The sequence below is a fragment of the Podarcis tiliguerta genome (assembly GCF_965153285.1).
Source record: "Podarcis tiliguerta genome assembly, chromosome: 11".
Classification (NCBI taxonomy): domain Eukaryota; kingdom Metazoa; phylum Chordata; class Lepidosauria; order Squamata; family Lacertidae; genus Podarcis; species Podarcis tiliguerta.
In genome coordinates, this window is record NC_139544.1 from 52,649,185 (window position 1) to 52,669,229 (window position 20,045).

The 20,045-nt window shown below is 45.1% G+C and overlaps 1 protein-coding gene across 6 annotated transcripts in view; it reads right to left on the reverse strand.

The window, feature by feature from the left end:
- Positions 1-317: 317 nt before the first annotated feature.
- MAPK4 (mitogen-activated protein kinase 4) overlaps positions 318-20,045 on the reverse strand; it is an 84,406-nt gene continuing 64,678 nt past the window's right edge. For 2 of the 6 annotated variants that reach the window (XM_083402920.1, XM_083402919.1), the window contains 4 exons: positions 12,090-12,234; positions 3,075-3,236; positions 1,765-1,966; positions 318-1,041 (listed from right to left, as the gene is read on the reverse strand). In XM_083402920.1, the coding sequence (XP_083259046.1) occupies positions 354-1,041; positions 1,765-1,966; positions 3,075-3,236; positions 12,090-12,234 (1,197 nt within the window). In that variant the 3' untranslated portion in view covers positions 318-353. Of the gene's footprint in view, positions 1,042-1,764; positions 1,967-3,074; positions 3,237-9,081; positions 10,069-10,217; positions 12,235-20,045 lie in introns of those variants that run through there. The other 4 variants (XM_083402917.1, XM_083402918.1, XR_014502791.1 and 1 more) reach the window with 2 other exon arrangements.

A 20,045-nucleotide genomic window follows, 5' to 3' on the forward strand; every position in this document is an offset into this window, starting at 1 on the left:
AATTCAGCCTCTCTCTGTAAGATCAAGAGTTTAACATCCAGAACACCTCCGCAATGGGGGACTCATGTCCAAAACACACCCCTGGAGGTACAAGGCAAGATTGTTAAGGCAGCGTAAAACCCCTAAAATTTCATTCACACCTCTGGATTCCTTTTCCGTTCAAGGCATCAGAAGGGACCTGGTTTTCTACCTGCCCTTAACAAAAAAGGCATTTCAGTAACATTGGGTACCAAGCACGTTCGATCAAACCTTGGTTACTGTTCAGCATTGGGTAATTAGCACAAAGACTGGAGAATTTGTAAGGAATCAGCCACGAATACCAGCAGCAACGTTTAATTATTATTATTATTATTTTACCACCTCTCTTTATGGTACACCTCCGTCTGTACAATCTCATTAGGGTGTTCTGCTAGGCATGCGCCGTTGATGTCTTTGAGCTTGTTGTCAGGCAGATCTTCTGGCTTTGTGCAAAGTTTCAATGCCCTGGAAATGAAGACGTCCAAGTCAAACTGGGGGTCGCTTTCGCTGCCGACCTCCTTGGGTTCTTTGTGGAGATGGTGAGGAGAAGATGGTAGGCTCCTCTCCTGGATCTCTGGGAGAGGATTTGGGCATTCAAGTCCTGTCTGGGTACTTGTAACCCACTGGGCTATCTCTAGGAATAGGTTGGATGGTTCCTCCTCCAAGGCGATCTCCGCCGTGGGTGCAATGGATGCCCTTTTCCAGTGGGACAAGTCTAAGATGAGCTTGGGCTCTGAATAATGATGGAGCTTGCTGTCCCTCCACAAGAGCTTGTCCAAATAGGAAGGCGACCCCACTTTGTAATCACATGACCGCCCGTAATCTCCCTCAAAGGCTCGGTCCATCGAGGAATGCGACTGCTCCAGAAATCTCTCGGAGCTGCTCTGGGAATATTTGCGCGGGTCCACTTGAGCCTCCTCAGCAATGGATTCTGATCCCGCTCTGGGATCTCGTTGCACCTCCTCCAAATCGTGGCACTTCTCTTGCCGCCATTCCAAATCCGAGGATAAGCTGACTTGGTACCTGTTTGTTCGAAGTGACAACAACGTTAGACGCACAACTAAGTGTCAGGCGCATATTCCCATTTAAGCAAATTTAGAAATTGTTTATTTACTTTCACTGAATATATTTCCCAGAGATTGGGAAGGGCCCTAGCTCCCTGCTTTGCTTTGTCAGTAACCTTTGGACCATCTGAAATAACTCCAACTGACCGGCTACTACAATGCAAGCTGCAAAATGAGCCTTCTATTCTGATAATTATGTACGCTAACCATCGTTCTATTAGCTTTGGAGTGAGACTTGCATCATTTGTGTACTAGTCTTTGTCCAGCTTGCTTCGTAGCCTGAAGCTCTCCAGAATACTGAGAAGCTATCAGGGCTCCACAAAGCCAGAGAAGACACTCAGAAGTGGTTCTACCACCCACCCACTCCATCTTCAGCAGAACCACCAACTTCTTCCACTAGAAGATCCTCCAGAGCAGTCAGGAACCCCTCAGTTTCCATTGGTCTCCAAGAGCCGGTCATCTGAATGGGCTTACTATCCTTGCAAGGCCAAATTGCCACTGCTATTCCAAACTTCTCCAGCTAATGGTTCTACTACCATTTCCATCAGAATTCTCCAGCAACCCTACTCTCCAAGGAAGCTCAGTACAGGATTGTAGCCTGAGAATCTCGGAAACTGGACTCAAAGGAGCAAAAGAAGCAGCTCAGCAGCAGAACACTTGAATAACATGTGAATTAATGTACCTGTCCCAGTTGGACATCTGGCTTTGGTTCGCTTCCATCAGCAAAATGTCGTCAATCTCGTCTTCAATCCGGAATGGGTGCTGAGAAACGGGCTCGTCTTCAGGACAGTAATAGGGACTCATATAAGGGTGTTGCAAACCCATCTCTGCGGTCAGCCGGTCCATGGGATTGAATGTCAGAATCTTCTCCAGAAAATCGATGGCTGTGAGGGGCAAGTTAATACAATCAGGCCAGCAGTTCTTAGTCCCCAAGACAGAGTCAACTGGGAACACTTATATGCATGATAAGAACAGTCACTCTGAAATCAGATAAAGACTTCACCTTTAAGCTCCATTTCTATTTAATTATTGAATGTAATTGTCCTTGATTTAGATGTAAAGCTCTTAATTATATTTAATGGGAGTGTTGTGCAAGCTTTGGAAGGACGGTGAGTCTTGGGGATGTTACTTATTTTTAGAAAGGACAGGAGTCACAGTTGAAGAGAGTCATGTCTAACAAGCATGAGAGAAAAAAATCCTATACATGTCGACTCAGAAGTAAGCCCTAATGTCCCTAACCCAGAGGTTGCCTTTCTTTTCTTTTCTTTTTTTGACCCAGTGGGCACATGTGGAATTTTGAGAAAGCATATCCTCCAAGGCTTTTGCCACAACAGGATGCCATCTTCCAGGGCTGCAGTCCCACACGGGTCACATGACCCACATGAGAGTGCGCCCCCCCAAGCACTTTTTTCCAGTAAGGTAAAGGGACCCCTGACCATTAGATCCAGTCATGGCCGACTCTGGGGTTGCAGCGCTCATCTTGCTTTACTGGCCAAGGGAGCCGGCGTACATGACTAAGCCGCTTCTAGCAAACCAGAGCAGTGCACAGAAATGCCGTTTACCTTCCCGCTGGAGCGGTACCTATTTATCTACTTGCACTTTGATGTGCTTTCGAACTGCTAGGTTGGCAGGAGCAGGGACTGAGCAATGGGAACTCAACCCATTGCGGGGATTCGAACCACCGACCTTCTGATCGGCAAGTCCTAGGCTCTGTGGTTTAACCCACAGCGCCACCCACATCCCTCTTTTTTCCCCCAGTACGACACCCCAAAAAACACATTTGGGATGGTGTACAAGAAAAGTGCTTACTTCAGGGCAAGAGCTCAGCCTGAAATCACACAAGAGTACAGTGCCCAAAATGGCCGCCGTGCTCTCTCACAGGAGAAAACAGGATGCCCCATTTTTTCTGGGACAGCCCCACTAGGAACCAAATGCTTTCCAGCAAAGGAGATCCACCCTTGGATCCGAGCAGATGTGGAACCGAGTCTCTACCTTTGCTGTTCACTTCAGGAAGGAGCTTCCGCAACGGCTTCTTCACTTCCCAGGTGCTGTTGACGAATGTCGGCATCACTTTGAGCAGTTCCTCCTTGTCCTCTTCGTGGAAAACAGGGATGGTCTCCAAAATGAGCTGCATCTGCTCCAGCTCGTGGCTTCCTAAACGAACAAAAAGAACGTTGCTCATAAGGGTGGCTTTGTGACCTCTGGGGCCTTTGGCCTTGCTCAGGTGTGCATTCCACCACTTGATAGCTTTGGCATGTGCTAATGAGCCACCACAGAGCAAAAATGACGTATTCATATCACTTCAAAACACATGGGGCTGGGTAGGATGCAATTCTGAACAGAAATTTAGTACTACAGGAGAAGTACAGAATTTTTGGGAGCTGGCATGTCAGACCTTTATTGCCCCCTCCTCAACTTTGATAGGTGGACAAAGTCACCCACCTGTCAATCATCTGACTCCATGATGGTGTCTGGTGACTGAGAAGAGGGCAGTCCTGCCCACCTCTCAAAGTCGAACTGGGTGGGTGGACGGATCTGCTTCACTAGCTCATTTTCCACAGGGAACCAACTGATGAGCGGAGGTTTCAATACAGCTGACTGCAGGTGTCTGCTTAGCCAGCACGTTTACCAGCCAGGCCAGCACATAAGATGATGATGATGATGATGATGATGATGATGATGATAAATTTATTATTTATACCCTGCTCATCTGGCTGGGATTCCCCAGTCACTCTGGGCATCTTCCAACAAAATATTAAAAATACAATAAAACATCAGACATTAAAAACTTCCCTAAACAGGGCCGCCTTCAGATGTCTTCTGAAAGTCAGACAGTTGTTTATTTCCTTGACATCTGATGGGAGGGCGTTCCACAGGGCGGGTGCCACTACCGAGAAGGCCCTCTGCCTGGTTCCCTGTAGCTTCACTTCTCGCAGTGAGGGAACCGCCAGAAGGTCCTCAGAGCTGGACCTCAGTGTCCGGGCTGAACGATGGGGGTGGAGATGCTCCTTCAGGTATACTATAAGAACCAAAGATGAACCTGCTAGACGAGGCTAACGGCCCATCTAGTCCAACATCCTGTTCTCATGGTGGCCAACCAGATGCCAGTGGGAAACCCATGCGCAGGACCCGAGCACATGACCACTTTCCCATCCTATGGTCTTCAGCAACTGATATTCAGAAGCATTACGGCCTCCAGCTGTGGAGGCAAAGTCTAGCCACCATAGTTAGTAACCATCAATAGCCATCTCCCCCATGACTTTCTTATCCTCTTTTAGAGCCATCCAAGTTGGTGGCCATTGCTGCCTCCTTTCAGAGTGAGTTCCACAATTTAACTATGTGTTGCGTGAATATGTGCTTTTAAAAAAATCTGTTTTGAAATCCTCCAACATTCAGCTTCCTTGGAAGCAGGAGTCAGAAGGAGATAAATCCAATTCAAAACTTGGAGTGTAGCTATGCCCTCAAGATTCAGGTCTATACCAGCAGAGTTCAGTTGCACGATTTAAGTGGGTTTGGTGCTCTTTCACAAGAAACTCACGCCTCCCAAAATAGTTGTTGCTCCTTTTGTTCTTTTGAGGTAAGGGAAGTGGCAGAAAAATATACTATAATGTGTGACATAACAATCTCTTGATGCTGTGTCTTAAATCCTACGCGCAAATCGGCTGAAGGCTCAGTAAACAGCAGGCATCATATAACCTCCCCACAAACTTAATGGAAATAAATGTGGATGAATGCTCTATAAGAACTCTCAGAGACAAGGACTATAAGCTCATGGTTCTTTTTTGCCACTAGGTGGGAGAAGACAACAGTTTTTTGTGCCACAACAAACAGCTAAGAGATCTAAGCACAGTCCACCGAATGGCTGTGCAACTTCCATAACAATTCAATGAATAACTTGTTTGTGTGCCTTGCACCTCTAAGCAGGACAGTTGTGGCTCTGCCTATTGTTGGTTTCCCTTCAATCTGCCCCACAAGTTGCAATGGGCACCAGTCACCACTGGTGGTTCAGAAGAGAGGCTTTGTTAAGGGAGATAACAAATTGGGGGGGGGGAGGGTCCTTTGGGTGCTTCCACAAAGCAACTTGTTGTGGATATGGTGCTGCTTACGCCTGCAAGTTTTCCACATCATCCACACAACATCACCCTCATAAAAATTCCATTCCATTCCCACTCCTTTTATCTGCATTTAACGTTGCCCTGGCTTGTTTGTTTGTTTGTTTAACTTACTGGATTTTCTGAAGAAATGATAAATCCAGATTAGATGGGGAAATCACATGGGATGGCATTTTGATGAAGGTGACATCGTGTGGACACTGTGAGGTCCACAATCACCTGCTGCAAAGAAGACCATCTATGCATGTTCTCTCCCCCGCCGCTACCACCAAATGTTCAGAATTGGCTATCAGTGCAACTTAATAAGAGTAATAGCTGAAGGACAAAAAGTAAAGCAAGGAGGTTTACAGCAAAAACAAAATAATTTAACATAGGGTGCATTTCATTAGATCACTTTGTGCATTTATTTCTGAGGACCATTAGCCAGAGATGTCCAGGTCAGACTGAGAGCATAACTACCACAACAGAGGGCTGGTTTTTTTAGTGTTGGAGTCTCATTAACGTTGCCTAAATAATTAACAAACTCCAGATCTGCGTTCATGATTATTTTAGCAGCTGAAATTGCCTACTTCCAACAGCCATGCAGGAATTAGGTTGGGGTCTCATCTCTTGAAAGTGGCTCAGCGCTCTCGCATGCTAGCGAATGAGGTCGCCCTCTTTAAAATGTGGATTATGTGAGTTAATTGAAGATGGGAGGGAATGAAGCATGAAGAAGGGGTTGGGTTTGATAGTCTCCTAGTCTCTTCAAGCTCTATGATTTCATGAGGACAGGCTAAAATGGACCAGCTTTATTAAGACCCTTTAACCATGACATATACGCAGCAGCAATTATGCATATGGAATAAGGGGCAATAGCTATCCCTGGTAAAGGTAAGTACAATGTTAGGGGCCCATGTATGTGCCGATATATTGAATTTCTGAACAAATGAAGCCATCTTTTGCTGGGGTCAATACCTGATCCATCTAGTCCAGTATGGACAAGACAGATTGGCAGTAGATCTCAAGGTAGGAGGTCCCAGGTTGCTGACATCTCCACATAGGGCTTGCCTAAAATCCCAGAGAGCCACTACCCACAGGTGTAGAAAATGCTGAGCTTGATCACCCAATAGGTCTGACTCCAATATATCAGGTGAGGGAGCAGTACACATGGTAAAGTCATGTGTGAAAATTATGGTACCTATGCATGTGGTTGAAAGCCATTATAGACACCATCCTGACTTTTCTCCTAGAGATCCTTTAGTGGAGACATTGGGGGTTAAATCTGTGGTTGTCTGCTTGCAAAGTACACACTCTGCCAATGAACACCATGACAATAGCCTCTTGGGTTACATCAAGGCTAATTTGCCGGTGGAATTTCAGCTGCACGTCAGCAAATTTGGGTTGCCCAACCAAAATGGATTTGACATGCAAGAAACTTGCTTCCAAAAACAATCAGACTTTCTGCTCTAAAGAAAGCGACTGGGAAATGCACTAGGAAGGTTAGGGTAACAATTGCATGACGTGATGTTGTATAATCTTCCGCAAACTTGGTGCAAATAAGTCAGAATGAATGCCTTCTGAACAGGTCATCTAGAAACCCCCTTGCACTGTTCATTTGAAAGGTACGCATATGCCCACACCAGCCACAGAAGGCAAGGTGCTATAAAGGTAGGAATGCTCATAAAAGGTAAAGACCCCTGACAGTTAAATCCAGTCGCGGATGACTCTGCGATTGCGGTGCTCATCTCGCTTTACTGGCCGAGGGAGCCGACGTTTGTGAGCAGACAGTTTTTCCAGGTCATGTGGCCAGCATGATTAAGCCGCTTCTGGCGAAACCAGAGCAGCGCACGGAAATGCCCGTCGGAGCGGTACCTATTTATCTACTTGCACTTTTATGTGCTTTCGAACCGCTAGTTTGGCAGGAGCTGGGACTGAGCAACGGAAGCTCACCCCGTCGCGGGGATTTGAACCGCCGACCATCTGATCGGCAAGCCCTAGGCTCAGTGGTTTAGACCACAGCGCCACCCGCGTCCCTGGTGGGAATGCTCCTAACATGTACCTAATTTTGGTGTAGCCTTTAGAAGAGAAACGTGTCTACTATTTACATATATCTTTAGACACTAGTAAGTCTGGAGAACTTTGGACAAATCTATGGCGTGGCCGCACTTGTGCGTGTTCACCATTATTTATTGTCTGAAGAAACTGCTGGGCGCAGATCAGTTCTTGCATAAGAATATTCTGCAGATTTGCACTGACATCCTGGAGTCTGGTCAGGTCAGTATTTTGATACACAGCTCAACGCATCGCCTTGCTATGTCCTGCATTCTCCAACCCACCCCCCTCGCTCTTTCACAGGAGGGAACCGATGTTGTGATCAAAGAATCAGTTGACTCATTTTCCATCCCTACCCCTCTTCCCCTGCTTCCCATAGCTTAATTGGGTGGAGAAGCACATACTCAGCACGACTGGAAAGCACTTGACTATTTATTGTAAAACAACAGCTCTAATTGTACGTGTCCTAGCTGGGGGTTGCAAGGAGGGGTGTGGAAGAATGTGTGGACACGCTGTCTCCCTCTCCCCAGGCCCCAAACAAACCAAATCCCGCCCAGAATAGATTTAGCAGTACTTTCTTCTTCTTCTTTTATCCATAGCTGTCAACTTACAGATTTGAAAATAAGGGACCAGCGGCCTCGAAAATAAGGGATCAACAGCCAAATAAGGGATCAACAATTACTTTGACAAAATACATATTTTGTTGCGTGCAAATGGCTTTAGATACCTATTAGGTCCATAAATTACCATATAGCATATATTCAACACAAAAAAAACAGCAACAATTTGTTGTTGACAAAGCACAGCTGGACATAGAAAGGTCCCCATTACCTTCAGTAGCTTATTTAAGGGACATCATCAATAAGGGACAGCAGCAGGACATGGCGCTGAGATAAGGGGCTGTCCCGCCAAATAAGGGACGCTTGACAGCTATGCTTTTATCCCTTAGCTCAAAACAACTCTCTCTGCAACAGTTTTAGCCAAATTATGAAGCGGCAGGCCAGTGGCAACTCTGATCTACCACTCCAGAAGCCATCACCCGAGTTTTGCACTCGTTGTTCCCAGCGGTGCGTTTGGACTGCGCTACTTAATGCACATCAAAAGCAGTGACTCACAAGATTGAATGTTCCTCCACAAAATCCCTGCACATACAAAATTAGGTGTCAGAGACAGAGTCTAGACTAGCGTGGCAAGCTACTTTTCCAGGTACAGGGAATATTTGCCTGGAGAACTATGTGACCATACAATCAACCTCCAGGCCAGGAGCCTGGGCAGGGCATTCTGGGCTGCACTGACCACTCATGGACCTAAGCTGTTTAGCTACAATTCCTGCAGTGAAGGAGGCTGGACTAGAGGACCGCTGAGGCTCCCTTTCATTCTACAGTTCTAGGATTCTACTCAGCACCTGCTCATTTTAGCTTCCACCATCAGATGAAAAGTCTCCTTATTCAGGAAGCCTATTGTTAATGATGCAGCTGGAATTTGTATTTATGGTTGTTGTTGTTTTTTTAAAAAATAGTTATACTTTTCAGATATATACATTTCATTGATTTTACAAGCATTTTAAAACTTGACTTCCATCCCTCTCTTTCTGTGGTTCCTTAAATTTATTTTTAATATTTTCTGCATATCCAAATTAACTTACTCATTTATTTATCTCATATATATATATATATATATATATATATATATATACACACATACATACATACATACACACACACACACACTCTTATGTAGCTGCAGGTTATTACAATACTCCTGCCAGTGTTTTTATCTGTTTACATTTCCATTCTTTTACAAAAAGTTTGTTATCTCGATTTCTTATTCTTCTGGTAAGTTTCACTTTTTCTCCATACTCCATAAGTTTTTGTATCCATTCTTCCTTTGCTGGGACTTCTTTCCATTTTGGAGCAAGTAAAATACACAAGTAAATTTCTATACAATTTAGGTAGTTCATCCCTATAATTCCCAAGAGAAAAGCTTCTAGGTTTTTTTGGTGTGTTTTTTTTTACAAACGTTTTTTTTTAATTTATCTCTATGTTTTCTTTTCCTCTTTTCCTATGTTGTATACAACATAATTTTACCCAGAGTAGATCCACTGAAATTAATGGAAATAAGCTAGTCATGTCCATTCATTTCAATGAGTCTGCTCTGAATATTACTAATGTTGGATTCGGCACTGAGCTATTGGTTTTGTTGTCTCTTATGAGTGGTTCACGGCGCTCAGCGGTGCCTTTTGAAAATGAGATCAACGTGTCAGGTGAGATTACATGAAAGAAGACTGAAATTAAAAAGGACGTTATTTCTTCTCTCTGTGGGATGTAATCCACTGAGAGCAGTCCAAACACAACATTCCTTGTAATGCTAGGGAAGACATAGAGAAGACATGTGAGGGAATGTTTGGTCCAGCCGGTCGAAACTTCCTGTTCCTCCTGGCTGGAGCATCCTTCCTTTGCATGTGATAGAAGGTGGGCGTGACCTAACCTGTCCAGGTAACAAAAGGACGAGTCACGCAGCACACCTCTCTCTTTTTCACTTCCTTCTACGTTCAACCAGCTTTTAGCTAGGACTGCTCTGCTAGCTCTCAGCTAGCAAAAGCACTGGGATTATTCCCCCATATGGGGTAGATCCACATGTACTTATTTGTAACTAAGTCTGCCTTCAGGGATCACACTGTGCTCTTCCTGAGGTAAGCAAACTTCTTTTATTGACTTTAAATAAGATTGTGGCGTCTTTATTCTTTTAAGAGGGATTCATGTGAGCTTACCAGGAATGTACAATTCAATCTCAGACAGATTGAATTGTATAATAGTGAGAGGCTTACACAAGCCTGCAGCCAGCTATCCAGTGGCGTAGCGTGGGTTGTCAGCACCCGGGGCAAGGCAAGTAATTTGCGCCCCCTAACCTGTGGATTTGCGCCCCCTAACCCTAACCCCCAAATGTTGCGCCCGGTGCGGCCGCCGCCCCTGCATCCCCCACGCTACGCCACTGCAGCTATCTGCTGTGCATGTAAAAGGGGAATGTAAACTCTGCTAAGTAAAGGAACTTGCTAACGAAAGTTAGGAAGGATATTAATAAACAATATATCCTCTCCTGCCTCCCTGAACATTCCCACACTGTCAAGTCATAATTACCTAACCTGTGCTCAAAAGACACATCCCAGAACATGTAATAAAGCCCACCTGTCACGCAAAACCTGGGTGCCCCAGGACAAAAAGATCCCACTGAGCACATGAATTGACAATATGGACAGACTAGTTACCTACGAACGAATTGCATATTGACGCAAATTAAGAATGAAGAAATCTGGAAGGAATACTTAAGTGATAAGGCGGACAGTGGTGGGAAGTAGGGGGAGGAGAGGTGGGGAAATATTGTTAAAAAGGTGTAGTTGTAGGTATATCAGTACTCAAATCTGAATTGTTATTAGTGTTATTGTGGTTTTTGTTGTATATGGGTTTTTTGTTGTTGTTTGTATTGAAAAAATGATTAAATAAAAAAATAATAATCCCAGAACATGTAATAAATCCCACCTGTCACTCAAAACCTGGGTGCCCCAGGACAAAGGCAGAGCCCAGGGCGTCTTCAAAGAAAGTGGGGCCATCCCTCTTAAAACAGGGAACTTGGAATATATGGAACTATCGTTGTAAAAGTGGGGAGGGGGTTGGGGGGAAGCAGTGAGGGAAAGGCAAAACCTCTCAGACCCATGCTTAGAAAGCACAGGGCCAGTGGAAAACCCCGAGGTGCAGGGCAAACAGGAGTGTGGACAAGGCCTTAGTCTATGCACAGCAAACGCTACCAGGTCTTCAGAGCAGAAATATTTTGGAAGGCCAAGCGTTAGAATCCATTATTAATGAACCTTGTTATTTATTTAGAGAAAGCTGCATGCGGCCAGCTTACCCAGAGTGTCAAAATCCTGCCGTCTTGCAAAACAAATAATGGGCAAGGATAGGATAATAATAACCACCATGAAAGCAGAGATGAAAGAAAGGCTGTCGGGTCAAACTGAAAAGGAGGGATGTTTATTTGTCAAGTAGCATCAGGGGGTGCACTCGATTCCTGAACAAATATGGATGGCCCTGTTTCCAGCTGCTGGCGATGGACTCGGACAACAGCCTTCCAGCAGGTGGGGAAACTTCCTGTTCTCGCCAGGTTATTTTTTTATAAGCACTTTGGACCCCTCCAGGCATCCTTCCTATTGTGCATTCTTGATGATTTGTGCTCATGATGCTATCCAGGCAGTTATTCGCAATCCCACTTTCAATTCTCTATACCATTATCCCACACTTTCCAGTATATTTTCCCATCACATTCCTAATCTGCAAAAAAAATCCAGGGTGTTTTGGTTTCTTAAGTGGTTTGTTGCACAAGACAGCCGGATTCAATTGCGCAATCTAAATTCACCAGTAGTTGTACCTTGGTTGTTAAACGCCTTGATACTTCGATGTTTTGGCTCCTGAATGCCACAAACCCGGAAGTAAGTGATCCGGTTTGCGAACGTTGTTTGGAAGCTGAACATCTGTTTCGGCTGTCTGTATTGTTTCCGGGGCCAATCAGAAGCCGTGCCTTGGTTTGCGAACGTTTGGGAAGTCAAACACACTTCCGGAACTGATTCCATTTGACAACCAAGGTACGACTGTGTACAACTGAACCATACCTGCAAAATACCTGGCAATCTGAAAGCCAACTGAAACGCTCAGCATTTTACACTCAGCCTAAATGGATGTCCACGGCTGAGCTCTTGCATTTGAACAAGCTTCTCTTCACCAAAGGAAGGAAGGAAGGAAGGAAGGAAGGAAGGAAGGAAGGAAGGAAGGAAATAAGAAAATTTGAGACCTACCAGCAAGAACTGAAGACCTACCAGCAAAAAGCATCTTTCCTGTCAGCATCTCTGCTAGAATGCAACCAGCTGCCCACATGTCAATTGCTTTGGTGTAGTTGTTTGGTGAAAGCAGCAGGCGAGGAGATCGATACCATTTTGTCACCAGCCCTTCTGAGAGGTAACCCTGCAAGAGAAAGAAATAGTCTTTTATACCCACACGTATATAAATCATCATGGAAATGATGCTTTGGCCTAAGGTAGAAGAAGAAGAAGAGGAGTTTGGATTTGATATCCCGCCTTTCACTCCCTTTTAAGGAGTCTCAAAGCGACTAACATTCTCCTTTCCCTTCCTCCCCCACAACAAACACTCTGTGAGGTGAGTGGGGCTGAGAGACTTCAAAGAAGTGTGACTGGCCCAAGGTCACCCAGCAGCGGCATGTGGAGGAGCGGAGACGCGAACCCGGTTCCCCAGATTACAAGACTACCGCTCTTAACCACTACACCACACTGGCTCTCCTAAGGTACCTAATACAGGCAGGTTGCACAGCACACCAGCATCTTACATGGGGGTTCGGTTCCACGGGTAACACGGACACACAAAATTCGCATCTGGTCAGCAGCACGTTGCTCTTGGAGCCACCTCACAGCTAGCCAGCCTGCCTTCAATAAGGCGGACAATGAGAGGGAGGCCAGAGCTGGCACACTGAGCAGGCCTTGCTGGAGAAAGGCCAAGCATTCATCCACTTGGGGTTACCCAACACAAAGAGAGCTTTTAAGCACACTGGCTCTAGGACCTAAATATTTTTTGGAGGGGCAAAGGAGCCAGGGCCTCATAGAGTTGGCACCTATGCCCACCATGCCCGCTTATAGGACATGCACTGATTGGAAATGAAGCAATAGGACCATCCCAAAACCTCTGCAGGTGCAACAAGTGTTGAAAGCGTCATCACGTGTGAATGTCCCTATAGCATCATGAGAACCAATCATCATGAAAGCACAATATGGAGGACATCTAGAGAAGCCTTTAGCCACCAGGCTGTAGTTGTCAACATCTTTTGAGTACAGGTCTCTAAGAACTGCTTCTTTATGGAGACATTTACAGCTTCCTGGGACCAGCCAACTGCCCTTTCAGTGGTGTTGTTGTTGTTGTTTAGTCGTTCAGTCGTGTCCGACTCTTCGTGACCCCATGGACCACAGCATGCCAGGCACTCCTGTCTTCCACTGCCACCCGCAGTTTGGTCAGATTCATGTTTGTAGCTTCGAGAACACTGTCTAACCATCTCATCCTCTGTCGTCCCCTTCTCCTTGTGCCCTCCATCTTTCCCAACATCAGGGTCTTTTCCAGGGAGTCTTCTCACTCTTTCACTCTTTCACTGTTAGTTGCCATAATAGGCAAAGACGGAGAGCTGGCCTTGACCAAATACCTTCTCCACAAGCCCCAATAACTGAAACACATTCAACGAAACTGGACCAGATGGGTGCTCTGTATTAAACTGCAGAATTCAGAAGTGAGCAACTCTGAACATTCAAAGAGCACAACCTGTCATTGTTACTGTGGGTATTGATTTGAGAGCTCCAGGAAGATTCTCCCTGCTCTTCCACAAAGCTGTAGGGCATTTGCTAAGATAATACTTCTTGCATCTTTTTTCCCCCTTGCAGAACCATAGCGGTTATTCTAATGCACGCAATGCCTTTTCATTATTAATTGCTAAACAGCCTGACGTCTTAGGGATGAATAACTTAATCCAACTCAACAGCTGGCTGGAGGCATCCTCTTTCATGCACCGATGCGTTCATGAAAGGAGCAGGTACACTCCAGCTCCCAGCTTGTACTAGATAGCAGGTCCTTAAAAGGGACACTTACACAGCTCTAAACGCAGGAAAACTGGAACCCAAGAGAGCCAGGTGTAAGATAATGAGCCTCAGGTTGGTTCAGTCACTGGACCAGTGGGATGGCAACCCTGGGAGATTCGTACTGCTCTTTGCTGATTAGAAACTCTACCCCAAAGTGAAAGCAGCCATTCCCAGAGCTCAGCTGCAAAACCTAATATGACACAAGAGAGGTAGGAGGAAGGATATCATAGCTTAGTTGGTAGAGCATGAGACTCTTAATGTCAGGGCTGTGGGTTCGAGTCCTGCTTTGGGTGAAAGATTCCTGCATTGCAGAGGGCTAGATGATCCATGTGGTCCCTTCCAACTTTGCCAGTTCTATGCCCTACTCCCATTTTTTTTCTGGTGCTGCCACTGGTAGTACTAAGATCACTAATTGCATCGTTTTTGAAGCTAACAATTGTGACGTTAATATATGAGAGTGCTGGAGGTGAAATAGTTAAACAGGTTACCCAATCAGGACCCGGGGGTGGAGTCAGAGGGACTATAAAACCAGCTCTGGGAGGGGCAAAGGGAGGAGTTCATTGGGAGGTTGGTTGGAGTGGGAGTGAATTGGGAGAGAGTCTGTGGGGAGGTTGAGTTAGTGTAGCGAAATAAGCTGAGTCAGGAACAGTTAGGGGCTAGGAAGACAAGTAAATATCTGAGAGGTGGTTTAGTGAGTGAGAGCAGGTAGCGGAAGTTATAGGTCTGGATAGGCACCCCATGAATGTAATTGACTGATACTGTTTATGAAACCACACACTTGTTAAACTGCAATAAATAAACAGAAGTTTATGTTCCAATTTAACCCTGACTGGACTCAGTATTGTACCAGGTAGGGCCTGGGTGGTGGCAGCGAGAAATAAAGTGGTGGCACAGAGATCAATAAACGGTGAAACATCCGGGGACCCTGTGTGATCGCCACAACAATCAGCAAAGGTTATACGACATTGCATCAAGGGATGGTTATACCTCACTTTGTAGTGCATTTTTTCACCCCCTTACTTATTGCAAAATGTCCTTGTCTGATATGCAAAAGCGCCAAAGCCACTTCAACCGAGGAACCTAAATTTGTCACTACGTTACTGAATCCCACCCACAAAGTAGCAACAGTCTCAAATTGGCTCCAATGATTGTGAGCAAAAATAGGAAGGGGAGAAAAGAAACACCATTTACCTGTAGAATGGAATGCAATTTGCTACAGGCTCTATTAAGCAATGCAAGGGACACACAGAGCATATTACCTCTTTGCTTTCTCTTTGCGACCATGTGCTGCTGTTCTAATTTATAACTATGGATTTCTATTCAACACGTCTCTCTGCACTTAAAAGGCCACTTTAATTTTTCTCTCCCCAAGATAGGCAAGTAATTGAGACCAATTTGCTGAGCTCCTTTGCAGCCAGCTTGTTTACAGCTTTTGTCTTATTGCTAATGCTGCTGATGATTATGAAGACTCCATCAGAGATGGTCCTTTTCCAGGCAGACTCTACAGTTAATTCATTTCCACGGAGCTTCTCTCCTGTGTTGAGAATAAAACACATGCAAGCAAGGAAGGAAGCAAGCAGGACTTATTGCCTAGGTCTTGACACAGGATCTTCTGGGGTTGTAGGTAAGAGGCTATTAGTGGACCTCTCAACCAATGAGTATTGGAGGAGGATAATGAATACAAAGCCCAAAAGTCACCATTGTGTTCAGGGCTGCATGCTCCATCTCTCCCAGTATGCACCCTGGGCAGACCAGTAATGTGATTTGGTAGGAATGCTTCTTGTCACACACATAATGTTGGAAGAGTTGGAAGAGACCACAAGGGCCATCGAGTCCAACCCCCTGCCAAGCAGGAAACACCATCAGAGCACTCCTGACATATGGTTGTCAAGCCTCTGCTTAAAGACCTCCAAAGAAGGAGACTCCACCACACTCCTTGGCAGCAAATTCCACTGTCGAACAGCTCTTACTGTCAGGAAGTTCTTCCTAATGTTTAGGTGGAATCTTCTTTCTTGTAGTTTGGATCCATTGCTCCGTGTCCGCTTCTCTGGAGCAGCAGAAAACAACCTTTCTCCCTCCTCTATGTGACATCCTTTTATATACTTGAACATGGCCATCATATCACCCCTTAACCTCCTCTTCTCCAGGCTAAACATGCCCAGCTCCCTTAGCCGTTCCTCATAAGGCATCGTTTCCAGGCCTTTGACCATTTTGGTTGCCCTCCTCTGGACACGTTCCAGTTTGTCAGTAGATCCATTTTCCCCCTGGGACATCAACTGGCCTGTTTATTGAGCATCCTGACTGTTTGCAGGGAGATCAGATGAGACTAGCTATTTAACGACCATTCATTCTGATTTGCTTGTGGGGAGGTTAGATGAGGCTGCATCCAAGAAGGTGTTATCTCGTATTTTCCCGGGTATATTTTCCTGCCACTTTCCTTGTTGCAAAAAACTTTCAGGAAAGTGGGTTTGTTGTGCACAACCATCCCATCAGTTGTAATTTGCTGGAAGGTGACGGAATCCCAGCTGAAAACATTGACAGTCTGGAAGGGCCCTGAGCGCATAGGAGCCAACTCCTGGGGGGCCAAGGTCCCTTTGCCCCCTCCCCAATAAAATATCTGAGCCCCTCCCCCAAGTTGATGGGCATTGCCATTCAAATGGTGTTCGCGGCCACATCTTGTGATTGATTATGCAGGATGGGACTTGCCTGCTCCCACCCTGTATTTTATTCAAGTTGGCACCCCTGCCTGAGTGACTATTTGAACCCAGTTCTCCCCAACGTTAGTCTGATTCTTTGACCATTACACCACACTGCCTCTCAATATGCAAGCAGCAGGGAGACCTTCCTGAAATGTAGGCGCAGAAACAGCCTGGATTTAGGGTAATTCAATGCGCAGTTGCCGCACGTGTTCTAGAATCTCTTTGCACAAGATCACAAACCCACAAGGGACCGGGTGGTTGCTGCGCACAAGAACCTCGTTCTGCATGCGAAAGAAGCAAGCGTGCGGGTCTCGTGGGGAGGGAGCGTTGCCTGATGAACAAACAGGCACTGATCTCTCACTGCTCACAAACAGTGCTGCAGTTGCCTTCGCTGGCATGTGTAGAGAGAAGCAGTTCGCAGACTAATGCAATGTGACAGTTGCTTTATGACCCAGCCAGCACCCTTAGAAGGGGGGGGGGGGGCAAGAATACTGCTAACTTCCTCATCACTCTGTCTGTACTTTTCCAGGATCCGCATCCAGCCCCGCAGGGTAGTCCCATCCTAGGAACTGAGGTGATGCAGTAAAATGAAAATATTCAGCTGCGGCACATTTATGTAACCTTCCTCTAGGTAATTTGGTCTCTGATCACCCTGCCAGATTCCAGACATTGCTATGGCACAAGAAGTCTGATCCTTGCAGTCTGAGCTTTGCAAACGAGAACAAACCGAAGCCCTAGTTTTGTTGTCAAGTAAGGATGGGGGGAAATGCGATTCAGTTTGCATTTAAAGGCGAACCTGCCTAATTCACATTTTCGCAAAACAGCCATCCCTTGAAATTTGCGCTTCTCAGAATTTTGCTGCGCTGTTCCCCAGTCAAGTAATGTATACAAAAATGCATACGCTAGGGTGAAGTGTACATTGAAGTGCATATATTAATGGAAACAATAACGCATTATATTAGGGGGGAATTGCTTTGCAAAAAAATGTATGTATTGGGGGAAACTGCACACAAGCAACATTTGTGTAGTAGGGGAAAGTCACACTAAAATGCTGATGTATTTTCTTGAGGGCTTTTTTTTTCAAAAACAACAACCACAAACTATAGTGGTACCTTGGTTTTCGAGCATCTCGGAAGCCAAAAGTTTCAGTTTTCGAATGCCGGAAACCTGGAAGTAATTGCTTCCATTTTTGAATGCGCCTCGGAAGTCGAACGGCTTCTGCTGCATGTTTTTCAATTTTCTCTGTTGACTTTGGAGACCACCCTTTGCTCCTCGGTTGTCAAACGTTTTGGAAGTTGAATGGTCTTCCGGAACAGATTACGTTGGAAAACCGAGGTACCACTGTAATGTGGAAATTTGGAGAACTGAACTTTAGATGGAACAAATGAGAAACTGAAATAGAGAAATCCACCCATTGCTACTGTTGTGTTGTGGGGAAAGAGAAAGTTAATGTTGCCAGCCTTTGTGACACATTTGCAGACACCTTTGTAACACAGAGTTGGTTTGCCAATGGGCCTGGTGCCTGAAGCCAGCTCCCCGTAGAGCACATCCTTAGGAATCATGCCATCTTCCATTTTGTGGACATGACAAAGCCAGGAGTGTGAACATGCTGGGAATGTGGACTTGGGAGAGCATATTATTTGCACCATTGCCGTTTGGAGCCGCAACAAAACTGGGACTAAACAAACAAGCCCTGGAACAATTGTGAAATGAGAAGTTGCAGGATTTTAGGAAGTTATGGGATGGGCACTGATCAGAAAGGAAGTAGTATGTCCACTCTGGAACATTTGCAGCCGCAAACAGTATGGAAAGTGGGGTCACATGTGACTTCCCAAATACCATTATAAGCACAAACCAACATCAACGCACAATAAAAAGGATGTCTGCTGGGAAAAGACCTTGCTGATGAATGTTAGAATGACATCGGATGGAGGTTAAAAGGTTATTGGTAATAATGTGGTGAAGGAGCATGGAAAATTCGAAGGTTAAAAAGATGAAGAATTAAAGGTTTAATATATTAAGATAAAGATTAAGATAAGACAGAGGGAAGGGATTTGCTGATTAAATATTTGAATTGGAATACAGAGAGGGGAGGTGTGGGGAAGTCTGGGAAACAAGCAAATGTAAGAAATACTATGAAAATGGAATTGTTTTTACTTGTTTTTCTCTTTATTTTTGTATTTTTCTTTTTCTATGTAAAAGTCTTAATAAAATATTATATATATATAAAAAAGGAAAAGACCTTGCTGGTGCCGTCCTCCAAGCATGGTATTTGAAAGTTTGGGAGATAGCCTTCTTAGAAAAAAATAGCATATAAATTGCGAATTATTAAAGGTCAAAGCAAGAAAAACAGATTTCCTTCAGTGTGGCACAGTTCTGTTATGCTTGTCAATGACACACAGACATTCTCCTCCACCTGGTTGATTCAATAGTTGTCCTGCACCTCAGGCCTCTTGATATCTCTTCCCCCTAACAGATTAAATAAATTAGCTCCGAATTGTAATCCCTTGATATTGGAGATACCTGTGTTTCCTAATCTGTATCTTGTGCTATTGCCTTTTTTTCATTCTCCCCGCTTTTTAAGTTAAAAGCTTTATATTTGACATTGATCCACAGCGCAGCTTTGTGATATGTTTCTTTGTTCTGTCTGTATTAAAATAAATAAAAATGTATGCCAAAAAGGGGGAGGGGAGGATGTTTATAGAGGGGCCTCTGGTCTAACTACTGCATAAGCTTTGTGCAAGCAAATCAGGATGAATGCTCAATGGATAGGTTGTTCAGAGGAGCCCAAGGATGCATCAAAGTTTCATACTGTGGCATTTTTGCCCTCCTAGGTGGGTCATAAGGAAAGGGTTAAATGAGTGTGAAGTGATTGGCCAGTGGGAACCCAAGGGGAGGAGTTAGAGTTAGAGTTGTTGGGAAGTCAGTTGGGAGTTGGAGAAGGATGTTATGTTAAAATCTGGGTGCGAGGCTGCTCTGCCACCCAGCTCGTCGGACTAAGTCCGCGGGTCCCTGCGGAGGAAAATGAGCTCAGCCAGAGACAGGAGCAAACTGCAGAAGATCCAAATTTATTGCGCAACAGGTTCAAGGCGAGATTGAACAGCGAGAAAGGGGTGACATGAACTTTTGAAACTTCCCTCCATGTCCCAGAATACAGTGCAAAATACATCCCAGTTACATCATGAATGCATTAAGAAGAGGTTGGGTTACACAGATTACATCATGAATACATTAAGAAGAGGTTGGGTTACACAGGATTAACATATGGAGGAGGGAGGGGGGGAATATGCAGAGCTGGAGATATGCGCAGATAAGCACATCCTGAGTACCAGTGATGAGAAGACAATGGTCCATGTATGCATAGTCTGCCACCTGGCATTGCCCGGAGGAAAGGCTTGGCAGAGTGATTTGACTGGATTAGGGTCTTGACACCTTGCTTGAG